This window comes from Sarcophilus harrisii, chromosome 3, assembly GCF_902635505.1.
Source record: "Sarcophilus harrisii chromosome 3, mSarHar1.11, whole genome shotgun sequence".
Taxonomy (NCBI): domain Eukaryota; kingdom Metazoa; phylum Chordata; class Mammalia; order Dasyuromorphia; family Dasyuridae; genus Sarcophilus; species Sarcophilus harrisii.
Genome location: NC_045428.1, coordinates 67,690,409 through 67,705,915, shown reverse-complemented (window position 1 = coordinate 67,705,915; position 15,507 = coordinate 67,690,409). Strand labels below are relative to the sequence as shown.

Sequence of the window (15,507 nt, the reverse complement as noted above, 5' to 3'; positions counted from 1 at the left end):
GATAATGTTGTAAAAAATTACCCTGGCATGGGTTCTGTCAATAAAAAGTTATTTAAAAAAAAAAAAAAAAGATGAGAGTTATTATCTGCTGGGGCTTAAAAAAAAAAAAATTGGGGGGGAGGGGTAAATTTTTGAAAACTCCCCAGAGTTGCCCATAATGATTTTAGAACAGTAGTTTTAAAAGTGAGGGTTCCCTGTCCAGTGTGGGTTCATAATCAGTGTGACATTGAGAATATGGGTCACATTCCACTCTTCTCCATAATAACTAATCATAACGCTTGTCTCCAACAAACTGTTCTCACCTTTCATGTATTTTTCCTACTCCTATCCCCTTCTATAAAAGGTCAATAAGCAATTTTTTTAAACTAGATCAAGTTGTATATTTATAAAAGTTTTGTTAATTCTTTTACACTTTCAATGAAGGAGAAATAAAAAGGAAATTTAAAAAAAATGCTTGCTAATTGAAAAAGAAAATGATTTTTTAAAAAGTTTAAGATTTATTAGACTACTACATTATCCAAATCACATCAGTTTTTACCTAATTACAGAAAAAATCAATAAGTTCAAATTTTTACCACAAAGCTTTTTCAATTATTTATTTTTAAAAATTTGCTCTTATATTTTTAAATAGTTAGAATCCTTACTTCTTATTTAATTGGTAATTAAGTAATCCTATTAATTAACTCTCAAAAGCTAACCCACATGGATAGCCCAAGGGGGTAATTCCAGATCAAAAATTAAGGAAGGAAACCTCAAAATAATCTCTTTTCAGAAAGACAGCTTTTTATCATCCACAAATTTTAATCTAGTAACCTGTTTACTGTAGGGTCTATACTCTGAAGAGAGTCTCAAGGATGTGCAGAAGTAAAGCTGTGACTTTTGAGTTGAGTAGAATTAAAATAATCATACAATCAATAATTATTAAGCTTCTGTGATAAGAGAGACAATATAATACCTGCCCTTAGGAAGCTTACAATCTAATGGAGGAGACTATGCAAATTAAAAAAAAAAAAAAAAAGGTAAATGAAAAATCTATACAAAAAAAATAAAATAGTCCCTACTCTCAAAGAGCTTAGGATAAGACCCACATTCAGGTGAAGTACAGTGGAGAGCCACAAAATCAAATGATATGTGAGGGTAAAGAGGGAAAATCACTGCCTATTAGGGAAGAAAAGGGGGGAAATCAGAGAAGGCTTCATGGAGGAGGTAGACACAAGAAAGTAATCAAGCTTCAATGAGGCAATGATGAAGATGTAACTCTGAAGCCACCTGTGTGTATTTAAAGTTTACTAGAATGGATTCAAGGCTGAATCAATATTTTCCCTGGAACAAAACTACAGCTGTTACACACATCAAAAGCAGAGAAGGGCGAGTTCTTGACAAATGACAGTCAGGTAATTTTGCCATAGTCACAGGAAATTTTTATAGTTCTCATAAAGGTGGTTTCAAGGGACTTAGAAAAGAGGACTTTTTTTCCTTTTTGTCTGAATGTTTCAGGTACTTTTTGAATCACTGATCTTTTGAGTGTGTCCCCTATACTGACTCCTATGAAGTCCATTTTCTCATTCTATATTGGGGGAGTTATTTAGTGTTATCTAGATGGACTATTTGCAAAAAAACTAACCCACCTTCATGAAATTCAATTCAAGACGTACTTAGTAAGCACTTAACTAGAGAAAACAAATGATACTAGCCCCAGAAGAAACAGACAAAATGCAACAACTTTCCATTCTACTGGAAGGGAGCCATCTAAGCACTGACAGAAAAGCAAATACAGGGTAATTTGAAGAGAACGAGTGGGAAGATGAGAACAGGCTCCTTTTTAGTGATTCAAGAGATTCAAGCTAAAAATTCTTTAATGGGACCTTAAGTAGTAATAATATTCAGATTAAATTACCATGGGGGTTTACAAAATACATTTGTTATTGTTGAAGGGGCTTTGCAGAATTAAAAACCAGCGGGAGGACCACTCAAGAGCTAAGCCAAGATGTGCTGAGACAGTGGTATACTCCAGGCATGAAGGCAGACATAGTAAAGATGGAGCACTGAGACTGGAGAAAAGCAACTGGTTCAATTTGGCTCTCTACAAGACAGAGTGCATGAAGGAGAGGAATATGTACTTAATCTAGAAATGTAGACTGGATCCTGGCTGTGGCAAGCTTTAAATGCCAAGCTGGGAATCCCCCCTTAGGATTTAATAGTTATTTGGAATATAGTGTTTGTAAAAGTACAAAAATCCTCAAATCTCTGTGGTTTGCTACATGCAACCTACACCCAGTCTCACAGGCCCTCAATGATCTTGCACTGCTCACAATGACTCTACACCCTTCAGGACCTACATCTCGAGAGAAAAGAGCCATAGAATTTAAGATCAGAACAGACCTCAAGATCGTATAGTCCACCACCTTATCCATAGCTCAAAAAGATTTATCACATGGCTAGCAATAATTTTTTTTTCACTTCTTGATATCCTTGCTGTCACAGACCACACATTGGACCTCAAGTTCTGATCCAAAGAGATTTCAGAAGGCTAAATCTAGTTGAATCCCCTCATTCAGATGAGGTCAAGAAATGTCAAAATACCTGCCCAAGCTTCTGGAGGAAGGGACAGAGAAGGATATGAACTCTGTGACTATCTGCAAAATAAAACCCTTATTAGCCCAATTCCAGTAATAACTGTTCTAAACTGTTTTCTAAATAGATAATTTTAGTGAAATTTTAATAAACCTTTTCTAAATTACATGTGTATGCATATGTGTATAAATGGGTTGTATGTATGTGTATATATAGATATACACAATTATTTACAAGTTGTCCTACTCTTTAGCATGTACCCTCCTACTCCTCAGGAAAAGTCACTGATAAAAAGAAATATCCCCATATATAGCAAAAGCAGTACTTTTGAAGATAGTAAAGAAGTGGAAATAAAGGAGGTATCTATTTATTTGGAGGAATGACTAAACAATGCTGCCATGCTGGAGGAAATGACAAATATAATGAACACAAGAGAAGCATGGAAAGATGCTTGGCCAAATAAATATATAACTACACAAAATAAACAGAAAAAACACCAGCACCATAAAACAAAGTAAATGTTGAAAAATTATAAACAATGAGGATAACCCAAAAACATCAACTCCTTTGCAATACTCGGATCATTACATGTTTGTTTTTTTCAGATTTTTTTTAATGTACTATTGGTTTAGTTTAAGGTTTTTTTTCCATTTTTCTTCAAAAAAAATTTTTTTTTGGTTCTATGGAATGGGAGAGAAGAGGTGGAAGAGCAATAGGAAAATATAGGCAACATAAAACAGAAAATTAATACAACTATCAAAAATAAAAAATTGGTTTTTTTTGTTTGTTTGTTTTTGTTTTAATAAAAATAAAGCCATTCCTGAGGTCAGGAACCATTTTTTGGCCAGTTTTTTGGATTCCCAGTTCTTAGCACAACATCTGGCACACAGTAAACCCTTAATAAATACATGATACTTGCCAACAGCAACTTTTTATTACCTGAACTGAAGTCAAACTTCTATTACTTGTTAATATTTCTAGGTTATCAATCATTACATCTATTATTATACTGTAGTGTGAATGTAGACACAGATTGTGTGAGACATGAAGGTGAATCTATATTGACCCAGGGAGCTGGTCTGAAAATTGCTTTCCTTGGCAATTTCCTTATAAAGGTAAAGGACTGACTACTGTATGATTTCCTGACAATGCTTTATAACAAGGCAGATTTCATGCAAAGCTAATCATTATTGAGTCAAAAACTGAAGGGGTCTCTTCTTATTTTCCTAGGCCAGTCCCCAGGAAAACACATTATTCATTGCTCAGGTAAGTATGCTTTCCCTTTCAATAACAGTCTTAACGTATTCTACTTTGCTTACATCACTAACATAGGCAACCTCCTGGTCAGCTTGCAAATAGTCTTCATCTCACTGGCACTATTGTGTTAAAGGTGGTGAAAGAAGTTTCTTACTATTCCAAGAGTTTAAGCAAGAGAAATTTGGGAAAAAAATTATTCTTATGCCTAAAATGGAAGCATTTTTTGAGGGCCCATTGGGATAGTGGGGTTCCTTGCACTCCCAAGGGTTTTTGTTGCACGTTTTTTGTTAATATGTTGATTGATTTTACTGAAAATTTTGTCTTTTCCCTTTATTACTTTTTTTTTTAATCTAGCAGACTTAACTTTAAAAAAAAAATGTATGTGAATGACTGTATTTCAATATATCTGATTTAGTTTGCAATTCTATGTATTTTAGTTCATTCATTTAAAAATGATATTCTGGAAAGGGGATTCACCAGATTGCCAGTGACTGGAATCCGTGACACAAAAAAAGGTGAAAGATCCCCAATACAGGATAAACAAATAAAAACCTATTAAAAAAAAAAAAAAAAAGATGGTGACATGGTACCAGTCAAATAGGATTCCAGACAATTAAACAAGGGATTCTAAGCAGAACAACACCCTTTAATGATGCTGAATATTTTATACAGTGTTTATACATCAACAGGTTCATAAAAATCTCTCCTTTTCTGAATAACATCTCAATCTGGACTAAATATTAAATCAAAAGGAACCTGGAGGATGGGGAGAAAGACTGTGGGGGAAGAGGGGGGAATCGTGAAAACCACTGCTTGCTTTCTAAGATATAACAATACCATCGTTTTGCTATGATCTGGCAAGTCTAGAGTCTGAAGCCACAGAAAGGAAAATGGGAGTAATACTAGGATCTAGTTACCACACATTTAGCCTGCAGGTTCTTAAGGCAGGTGAGCGTGTAATACCTAGACTTCCACGAGGGGATTTTCCTCTCCTGTTACGAGAGCCTAAACCATTTGCAGCACGGAAGAACAGTCAATCTATTCCCATTCTGTGCAGCTCCGAGGATGCAGAATTAATTACACTAGCAACGATGGAATTTGGCAAGCCTCCTCAAGCAGGGCCAGTGTCAACAGCACTCTAAAACTGCTCAGGAGAGTTCTCTGCAAATGCTTTAAAATTACGGTGTGGCAGAATGATGGTTCACTGCCACATTTACCACCATACATATTTTACCTTTCAACAGAGTTTGCAATGCCAAGGGCAGCCTTCAGAAAACAGGCTGTACAACCAGTAGCATTTGTTCATAAAAACCTTTTGTCTTTTCAATTATCATTGGCAAAATTGCTCTTTCTGTTCCCTGAGAGCCATGGAGACATTCCTATCAGACAGTCTGGGTAGTCTAAACCCTTTTGTGGATAAGCCTAAGGCTTATATAGTATAATATAGATGGCCAGATGTAGAGAATTGACACTCACACTGCTCAGCAGATGAAGAGATTCCAAGTGTGAAAAGAATCTGAGCAGTGACCTTGAGTCTCAACGTCATACAAAACAATGCTGTAGTGAACCCCGGTGTGTTCCTGTGCTCACCTTACAGAGTACTATGCAAGAGGCTCCAGAGTATTCCTGGCACCAGTGCTTAAAACTTTGAAACAGAACAGGCCACTTAACCTACTTCACAGTGCTAGGTCTTACTTTATAAATTCCATAGGATAAATATATTGCTATTTTCTCTTTTTTAAAAGGAGTAGGACTTTTCTGGACTTCTACTCTGTGCTTTTCACTCATTTGTCAAGCATTTATTAAGCACCAACTATATACCAGGAAACACGGTAGGTCCCAGCAATACAATGACAAGAGAATGAGACTTCTACTCTCAAGGAACAGTATAAAAGTATAGGTAGAAAAAACACCAAATAAATACAATTAACCAGCAGTTGGTACGAAAGAGTAGAGGAAAAAAAAAAAAGCTTTCACCTACAAAATGGTGACTGAATTGTATCTCATCAGAAAAAAATGGGTAAAAATACATTACATATTCAAAAAGCTATTCTTTGGGGAGAGAAGAGCAAAGGAGATTATTTGTTTTATTATAATAACAATTTTTCCAAGCCCTTCCTCTTAACTCTGTGAGGCAGGTAACACAAGAATTACCATGCCCATTTTACAGATGAGGAAACCAAGTCACATAAAGGTTAACTAACTTGCACAAGCCACAATTTAAATCCAATTCTTCCTCTACATACTCTTTCTACTCCCATGAATGGAGTTTAAAAGTGTAATCAAACCTACAACAAAATCTAATCATTTGAATAACTGTTATTGCAGGTGATGATTAGATATGAATGGTAAGCAGAGCATATCAATTATTAACACATTACTTCTTCAGAGGCAAACCTACTTTTCAGTTTTTATTTCCTTGCCTCATCTGTACACACAGCACCTACAAACAGCACCTATTAACACTTTTTCTTTGTATCATTATTTTATTAAACACCCAAAAGAGTGCCTGGCACACAGTAGGCACTAAATACATGGTTACTGACTGGCTAACTTTAGTTTTCTTCACACACACTAACCACTGATTAAAACACAACCTCCTGGAGCTGATCTCTCAAACCTCAAGAATCTGCTCAAATCATACTCGCTTAAACCTGAGTTTTCTTCATTCCATTCCTTTATCCCCAACCAACTGCCTGACTCGCAGGGCTACCGCTAAAATCCTCAAAGCCAAAGGGCTTAAACTGCCCTAGAGCTAGATTTCTCCCAAATCAAATAATATACAGGGGGACTTAGCGTGTGTGTGTGTGTGTGTGTGTGTGTGTGTGTGATGGACCCCTATGGCCTATGTAGTGTAATGTAAGCCTATGGACCCTTTCTCAAAATAATGCCTCTGACTATATAACAAAAAACCTAGAATTACAAAAGTTAGTTTTATTTAAAGAGTTATCAAATGAACAGTTTTCAAAAGAAGAAATCAAAGCTAGAAAAAAATGCTGTTAATAATTTGTGATTAGAGAAATGCAGATTAAAACAACACTGTAGTACCATATCATACCTATCCAACTGGGTAACGTGACAAAAAGAAGAAATGATAAATACTAAAGGAGTTATTAAAAAATTGACACACTAATGCTATGGACACACTGCAGCTAATTGGAGCTATGAACTTGTCCAAACATTCTGGAAAATAATTCGGAATTACACCCAAAGGATGATCAACCAACATACTCTATGAACCAGCAATAGCATTAGTAGGTCTGTACCCCAAGAAGTGAAAAGATAAGGGGGAAGGGATCCCTTTGTACCAAAATATTTATAGCAATGCTTTTTGTGGCAGCAAACAATTGCAAACTGAGGGGACACCCATCAATTGAATGCTTAAATGTGGTATATGATTGTAATGGAAAACTATTGTCCCATAAGAAATAATGAAAGGAAGGGTTTCAGAAAAATCTGGGAAGACTTATATGATCCTGATGCATAGTGAAGTGAGCAGAGCCACAAAAACATTATACACAATAACGATGCTGTCTAAATAAATCAATGTTCAAAGACAATTCCAAAGGACCTATGAGGCAAAATGTTATCCACTTCCAAATGATTAATTCTAACTGCAAACAGAAATACATTTTTTCATTTTCTTTCTTTTTCTTGGTTTTTGTGTATGTATGTTTTCTTTTGTAACATGGCTAATATGGAAATGTTTTGTATAATATTACTTATCTTCTCAGTGAGTGAGGGAATGAAGACAATTTGAAACTCATAATTTTAAAAAATGAATGTCAAAAAAATTCACATAATTGGGAAATATTTAATGAAATAAACAAGTTTTTAATGTTTTTTAAATGTTTTATCCTTTTTAAATGTTTTAAAATGTAAAATGTTTTTACAAAGAAATGTAGTTATTAATTTTTTTTTTTATTTCTCACTGCAAGAAGCCCTGACCTATTAAAATATAAGCTTTATGAGCGAAAGAATTTACTTGACTTACATCTTTGTATACTCATACCTGGCAGAGTGTATTATGTGTAATAAATGTTTGTTAAATTGAACAGGTAGATTTTCTTGTGCAGAAGAATTGTACAGGGACATCTAGGTGGCACAGTGGGTAGAGCACCAGTCCTGAAATCAGGAAAACCTGAGTTCAAATGTGGTCTGACACTTAACACTTCCCAGCTGTGTGACTCTGGGCAAGTCACTTACCCCCAACTGCCTCAGCAAAAAAAAAAAAAAAAAAAAAAAAAAAAGAATTGTACATGTTTAACATATATTGGATTACTTGCCCTCTAGGAGAGGGGATGGTAGGAAGAGAGGAAGAAAAAAAAATTGGAACACAAGGTTTTACAAGGGTGATTGTTAAAAAAAACTATGCATATGTTTTGAAAATAAAAAATTTTTATAAAAAAATAAATTGAACAGATAGGTAAACTGAAATACAAAGACCTAATAACCTAAATGCAAAGCAAGAAACTTGGTGAATGGACAAACTATCCCTGACTTTCTGGCAGAATTAACACCGATACCAATAAAATTTGGCTAGAATTTTAGAAACAAACATCCACCATTAAGATTCACAGTAAAAATACCTTTACATGATACAATTGTTTAAATTCTCTAACAGACAGGTATTTTCTTCCCACAGGCATTCCATAAAACCTGTAACAGGTTCCTAGTTCTTTACCAACAAAAACAGTCAGAAACTATAGAGAGCATTTTGTGAGACTCAATTCTAAAATAGTTCTTTTCGTTCAAGCCTTAGTCACTCACCTGCAGAAGATATGTTCACATCCTCCTAAGCACACGGGTTCCCTCAGGATATTGATGCTGTTCGAAGAAAGAACAATGTCAATAAGCAGACAGATGCAAGAAGATCATTTTTATCCCTCAGGCATAAATATACCCAAGGCTCAATCATACCCCATTAGATTTCCCTGAATTTTAAACACAAGATATTCATGAGGTATATTGCTCAGGTGACTGCTTATTACTCTCTGATGAAAGGTTGGATTAAAAGCTGTCCACAGGATTCCAATGGCAAATCTGATTTATATTGTAAACCTATTATCCAAGCAAAAGTCTAGACTGCCCTGTTTCTCCATAAATATATGCGACAGTAGGAGAGAGAGGAAAACACATGATATTTAGGATATCATAAATTGACATTAATACTTAAAACCCACTGCTTGCTAGTACTTTGAACTGTCCAGGTAACTCTTTGAAATAGAGATTCTCAAAGATCACACACATAATCCAAAAGGCTATCTTCTCCACAGTAACTCAATGTTATAAATAACCAGAATGTCATAAATGTTTATAAAAGTCCACAAAACTTACCCACAACTTTTAAAAATAATTATCTTTCCTTCCATTCTGCTCTTCCCAATCCTGGCTTCTCTGTATACCTTAGAACTCCTCAAGTTTTAATGTTAAGGCTAAAGAGAAGGGAGGTATGTTTTTCAGAAGAGAATATTGATATTTTATGCATCAGAAATACAATTTGAGCTGAAAAACTGAGAAACTGATCTATGAGATCATAATTTGTGTCAGTCAAAGACAACCATAGTCTATATATGGTACCCATTACTTATTTATATGCCAATAGAGACTCATCAGAAGCAGTTATTCATCGCTCCCAAAAATCACTGGAGGGGTAAGGGGGAAAATGAGGTACTATCTGAATTTCTTGTTTTAAACAGTGTCCAGTGGGAACCACTGGGAAGAAGCGGGTTGCCTAAACTAAGTCTGAGAAACTGCTTCATAAATAGGTAGGTAGACAGATTGTTGTTTTGGTAGTTGTTCCATCATTTTTTCTATCTTATCCTACCCTTTGTGACCCCAGTTGAGGTTTTCTTTACAAAGATCCATTTCCTTCTCCAGTTTATTTTCCAGATGAGGAAATTGAAGGAAACAGATTAAGCAAAAAAGATCACACAGCTAATTAAGTAAGTGTCTGAGAATGAATTGTTACTCAAATTTTCCTGATTCTAGGTTTAGCAATCTATTCACTGTGCTGCCCCAAAAAGATAGTTAGATGGACATCATAGATGGATAGATTTTGTCTTTATGTAGCCCAAATATTACCCTGTATCCCTTTCCCAAACCCTGCTATAGAGCCATCCTTTATAACATCCTTTAAGGGGGAGGAGAAACTTGAATAAAAAAAATATCATGGAAGTGGCTATCTTAGGCAATGAGAGGATCCAATTCAGTTCCAATTGATCAGTGATGAACAGAACCAGCTATACCCTGCAAAAGAACACTGGGAAATGAGTGTGGACAACAACATAGCATTTATACTCTTTCTGTTGTTGCTTGCTTGCATTTTTGTTTTTTTTCCTAGGTTATTTTTACCTTCTTTCTAAATCTGATTTTTCTTGTGCAATAAGTGAAATGTATAAATATGTACACATATGTTGTATTTAAGATATACTTTAACATGTTTAACATATGTGAGACTGCCTACTATCTAGGGGAGGGAGTGGGGGGAAGGAGGGGAAAAGTTGAACAGAAGTGTTTGCAAGGGTCAATGTTGAAAAATTACCCATCCATATGTTCTGTCAATAAAAAACATAATTTTTTTTAAAAAAAGAAAAATAAGGAAAAAATATCAATAAGAACTATATATATGTGTATGTGTGTATATATATATATTTTAAATTGACATGTGTAATGTATTCTAAATGGTCTTTAAAAGGGGAAATGGTCTTTTCATAGTCCTTTGAGGGTCAAACTTGGCCTTTACAAATTCATAATACTTGGTTTCAATTGCTTTGTGCTGTTTCCACTTAAATTGTGATTGATGATCTGTGTAAATACTGTCTTCCAGTTCGAGACTGCACTGCTGACCTATCCTCTGGAAGCTCAGATCGTCCCTCAATCACTTCTCACTTTGGAAGCTCTCCCAGTTCCTGAAATCCCACCTTCTGATTGGCCAGTTCTTCTCAAAGCCTCCAATTTCCAGGACAAAGAGGTGTTCATCCCTTTCCTAGATGCCTTCCTCTATCTTACATGGTCCCAACAGAACTAGGTACTTCCTCCTCTCCTTCTTTTTTCAGCTCTCTATTATGTGGCCTTCCCCATTAGAGTGTTAGCTCCTCCAGGGCAGGGGCAGACTTTGTTTCCCCTTCTATTTATATCTATATATATTTTAACATAGTGTCTGATTACATAGTAAATATTTAATAAATATCTATTGACTGCATCATTTCATGTCATCATATTTATCATGTCTTGTATATTAATATCCTATTTTATATTCATGCATAATTTATTTAGCCAGTCCATAATCGATAGCTATCTATTTTATCTCCAATTCTTTATTACTGCTAGAAGTGCTACCATAATTATTTTGATATATATGGAGATTTTCTTTTTGTCAGTAATCTCCTTGGGGTATGTGCTTAGAATATCTGAATCAAAGGGAATGAATATGTTAGCCACTTTATTTGCATAATTCCAAAATGTTTTCTGGAACGTTTTAATAATTTACAGTTCCACCAACAATGCATTAGTGTACCTGTCTTTCTAAAACCCAGCAGTGAGGCCTTTCAAAACACCTAAATGCATCAGATAATTCTGTTAAAGAAAGTGTCCTATTAAAAACCAAATACAAAGTTATAACATACCACAGGGGGATGGGGGAAAAAACAGAAAAAAATCCAAGATTCAGGTGAGCACCAAGTTCTTTGCTTGCTTTGCTATCTTTAGAACCCTTTAAATATTTACAGCATTATATCCCATTCCCTGTGTATACATATCACATATCAATAAAAAAATATTTCTGCATCTCTAGAAAGATCAGAAGTGTCACACTGCACATTTTAGTAGCTAAAAGCATTAAAGTGAAATTGAGCTTTTCAGAAGCGGCACAAAAGCAGAGTATACAACCACATTCTCACTCTCAAGAGATCTAAAAGGGTGTTCACTGACATTATACAAGCCATTACTTTTTAAAAACTGACAATACCTGACTTTTTCTATCACATGTCACTTGATAAAAATGAGCGGTACATATGTCAGATGTCTTTGTGGTCCTAAATAAAGAACCTTCTTTTACCCAGGCTGACAATGCTGAAATGTACGCAACAAATCATTAGTCTGGGAAGTCACAGATATTTTAAGAGATTCTGTATAATTGTTGGTAAGCTTCAGTCATTTACAGGCTTGTTTCATGACCCCATTTGGAGTTTTCTTGGCAAAGACACTACGGTGGTTTCTCTTTTCCTTCTCCAGCTCACTTTACAGATGGAGAACCTGAGGCAAATAGTTTCCTATTTTAAATCACTTGCCTAGCATCACACAGCTAAGAAATGTCTGAAGCCAGATTTAACTCAGGAAGCTAAGTCACTCTATCCAACCCCATCTCTGCCTATTTTTAATAAAGACCTGAGTTCAAATTCAGCATCGAATACTTACCGTGTGATTTTAGGCAAATCACTTTATCCCTGTTTGTCTCAGTTTTCTCAACTATAAAATGAGCCAGAAAAGGAAATGGCAAACCATTCCAGACCTTTGCAGAGAAAACTCCAAATGGAGTCATAGAGAATTGAAAAAATTGAAAAATTGAAAAAACCAGAACCACCACATCCCGTTTAAAACAGTCAGGGCAGCTAGATGTCACAGTGGATATAGAGCACTAGGCCTGAAGTCAGGAAAACCTGAGTTCAAATTTGACATCAGACAGACACTTAATACTTCCTGGCTGTGTGATTTTGAGCAAGTCACTTAACCCTAATTGCCGAAGGGGGGAAAAAAAGGAAAAACATAGTAAGCCTTAGAGTCAAAGGATATGAACAGACAATTTCCAGATGATGAAATTAAAACCATTTTTACAGTTACATGGAAAAAATCCTCTAGCTCACTATTGATTAGAGAAATGAAAAATAAAACAACTCTGAGGTACCTACCACCTCACACTTCTCACATTGGCTAAGATGACAGGAAAAGATCATGATAAATAACTATGAAGATTGAATGTAAATCAACACATGCTTTATTCATTTTTTTCTTATTTTTTTCTCTTACGATTCTCTTCCCTTTTGTTCTGATTTTTCTCTCCCAACATGATTCATAAAGTATGTGTATGTGTATCTATATATATTGTGTATATATATATATGTGTGTGTGTGTGTGTGTGTGTAAATATATACGTATATAAATACATGTAAATACACACACACACACACAAACACACAAACATAGGTAAATAATTTACATAAAAAAAAAAAAACAACAACAAAATCAAACCCAGAGTAAGCCCTTTGAGGGGGCAAATATCTGTTCTGTTGACACACAGTACCGGATAGTGAGTATATCTAAAGGATAATACAATCAAAACTCTACCTGGTATTCTATGACCCACCTCCATATGACCTATTCCACATTCTCTTCTGTTCTTGAACCTTCTCCTTCAAAAGTCACACTATTCTCTCCAAATCTATAGTGTCCACTGCTTATTCAGGATTTTACTACCTTTTAATGCCATTTCTTCCTCCTCCTCCACCCACTAGAGAGCCAAGCCTAATACACAGCACCCCACACCCTCGCCCCCTTTTGCAGAGGAGAATCTGGAAACCCAGGTAGCGAAATGACTTGTTAAGACAGCAGAGCCAGGAGTCAGGCCCCCAGCTGTGCATGCAACAGGCCCTGCCATCTTCTTCAGTTTCACCTATCCTTCAAAATCCGGTTCCAGGCCCATAAACCACTTCCCTGCCCCTCTTAATCATTCAGCAGGAGGTCTGTGGCTCTAAACTAAGTGCGCACTGACTTGCATAACCCTCATAAAGTGTTTCATGTCAGTCTCCCCAATCGGACAGTACATTCCAGGAGGGTCAGGCCGTGTCTTACACACACAGTGCCATGTGCCCATAGCGGCCAGCCAACAAATACTTATTATAATGAATTGAATAGCCAACTATAGAGAGCATCATTATGATCTGATACGGTCCAGGTGATTGTGAAGGTCACTTCCAATCTGCTAAGATTTCTACTTCTAGCCTAGACATTATTTCAGGACCTTAAAAAAAACAACCTCTGGGCTTTATATAACAAAGGACATTTACATAACAGGATTTCTATTCCTTGAAAATTCAAGGATTTTGGTTTTTTTTCCCCCTTCTGTCATGATAATTCTATGACATCACAAGCAGCTGATGAGAAAAGGTCTCTGCTGTCATAATCCTTTGACTTAAAAGAACTAAGCACTGACAAAAATAAGCTTAAGAAAAGAAGGCCCTAATGATATGCAAATTCTCTGCACATGAAAAAGGAGAAGAAAAAAAAAAGCAAAGTTCTTATTTAGCCAAAACTCTTCTTAACTGGAAGCAAAATTGTTCTTTAGATATAAGATGCTATTAAATTTAAGAAAAATGATTACATAATGCCTCCCTTTTCAAAGGGTCTCAAGGTATTTAAAACTAGAGTAAATCTTACTGAATACTGAAATATACCAAAAAGTTGATTAAAACAAAAAAATGCTCGATAAAAAAAAAAAAATCCCAAAATGGAAGAAGGGGAAATCAGTGAGGAAGAACATATATTTCAGAGGCAAAAGTTAAGCATTCTGTTAAGAATGCCAATTTTTGTTTTTATTATTAAGCAATGACTAAAATATCCATGCCTTTGACCCAGAAATTCCATAATTAGGTTTATACCTAAAGGAATTTATTAATAATAAAGTGCCCAAACACACTAAAACAATCATGGCAACAGTTATTGTAACAGCAAAGAATTGAAAAAAAAAAATAGTTGTCTACTAATTGGAGGAAAAAAACTCAACAAATTACAGTCATCTGAATGTCATGGAATACTACTATGTTCTAAGAAACAATGAATTAATAAATAAGAAAGGCATAAAGAGAGCTATATAACTGAGGAGAGTGGTGTTAGCAATCAAGAAATATACACAAACTAGCTATACCCAGAAAAAGAACTCTGGGAGATGACTAAAAACCATTACATTGAATTCCAAATCCCTATATTTATGCACACCTGCATTTTTGATTTCCTTCACAAGCTAATTGTACAATATTTCAGAGTCTGATTCTTTTTGTACAGCAAAATAATGTTTTGGTCATGTATACTTACTGTGTATCTAAGTTATATTTTAATATATTTAACATCTACTGGTCATCCTGCCATTTAGGGGAGGGGGTAAGAGGTGAAAAATTGGAACAAGAGGTTTGGCAATTGTTAATGCTGTAAAGTTACCCATGTATATATCCTGTAAATAAAAGGCTATTAAATAAAGAAAGAAAGAAAGAAAGAAATATACACAAATTATACCAGCATAGATGGAAAGAAAAATATATAATTTTTTTAAAAAGAGCAAAAAGTCAAAGGTTGCAAAATTAAAAAGAAAAAACATAACTCAAAAAAAAAAAAAATCCAAGATACTTCATCCATTTGCAGACATTGTAGGTCTACAAGGATGATATATTCCACACATTTTCAGATTTTTGCAATATATTAATCTGTACTGGTTCTTTTTTTTTTTTTTTTAACTTTAAAGATATTATTTGTTATTTGAGGTGGCTCTCTGGGAAAGGAAGGGAGAGGAATACTTGAGGGAAATTTCTGTGATGTTAAAAAAAAAAAAAGAAAGAAAAAGAATGCCCAAAATTTGTAAATCTTGGGAAATCTCATAAAAATGAATAATAAAATTTTTCTTGACTT

The 15,507-nt window shown here is 35.0% G+C and overlaps 1 protein-coding gene across 3 annotated transcripts in view; it reads right to left on the bottom strand.

Moving 5' to 3' along the window:
• BARD1 (BRCA1 associated RING domain 1) overlaps window positions 1-15,507 on the bottom strand; it is a 126,038-nt gene that overhangs the window by 99,452 nt on the left and 11,079 nt on the right. For 2 of the 3 annotated variants that reach the window (XM_031958099.1, XM_031958098.1), the window contains exon 2: window positions 8,602-8,658. In XM_031958099.1, coding sequence (XP_031813959.1) covers window positions 8,602-8,658 — 57 coding nt within the window. Of the gene's footprint in view, window positions 1-8,601; window positions 8,659-9,168; window positions 9,702-15,507 lie in introns of those variants that run through there. The other variant, XM_031958101.1, reaches the window with a different exon arrangement.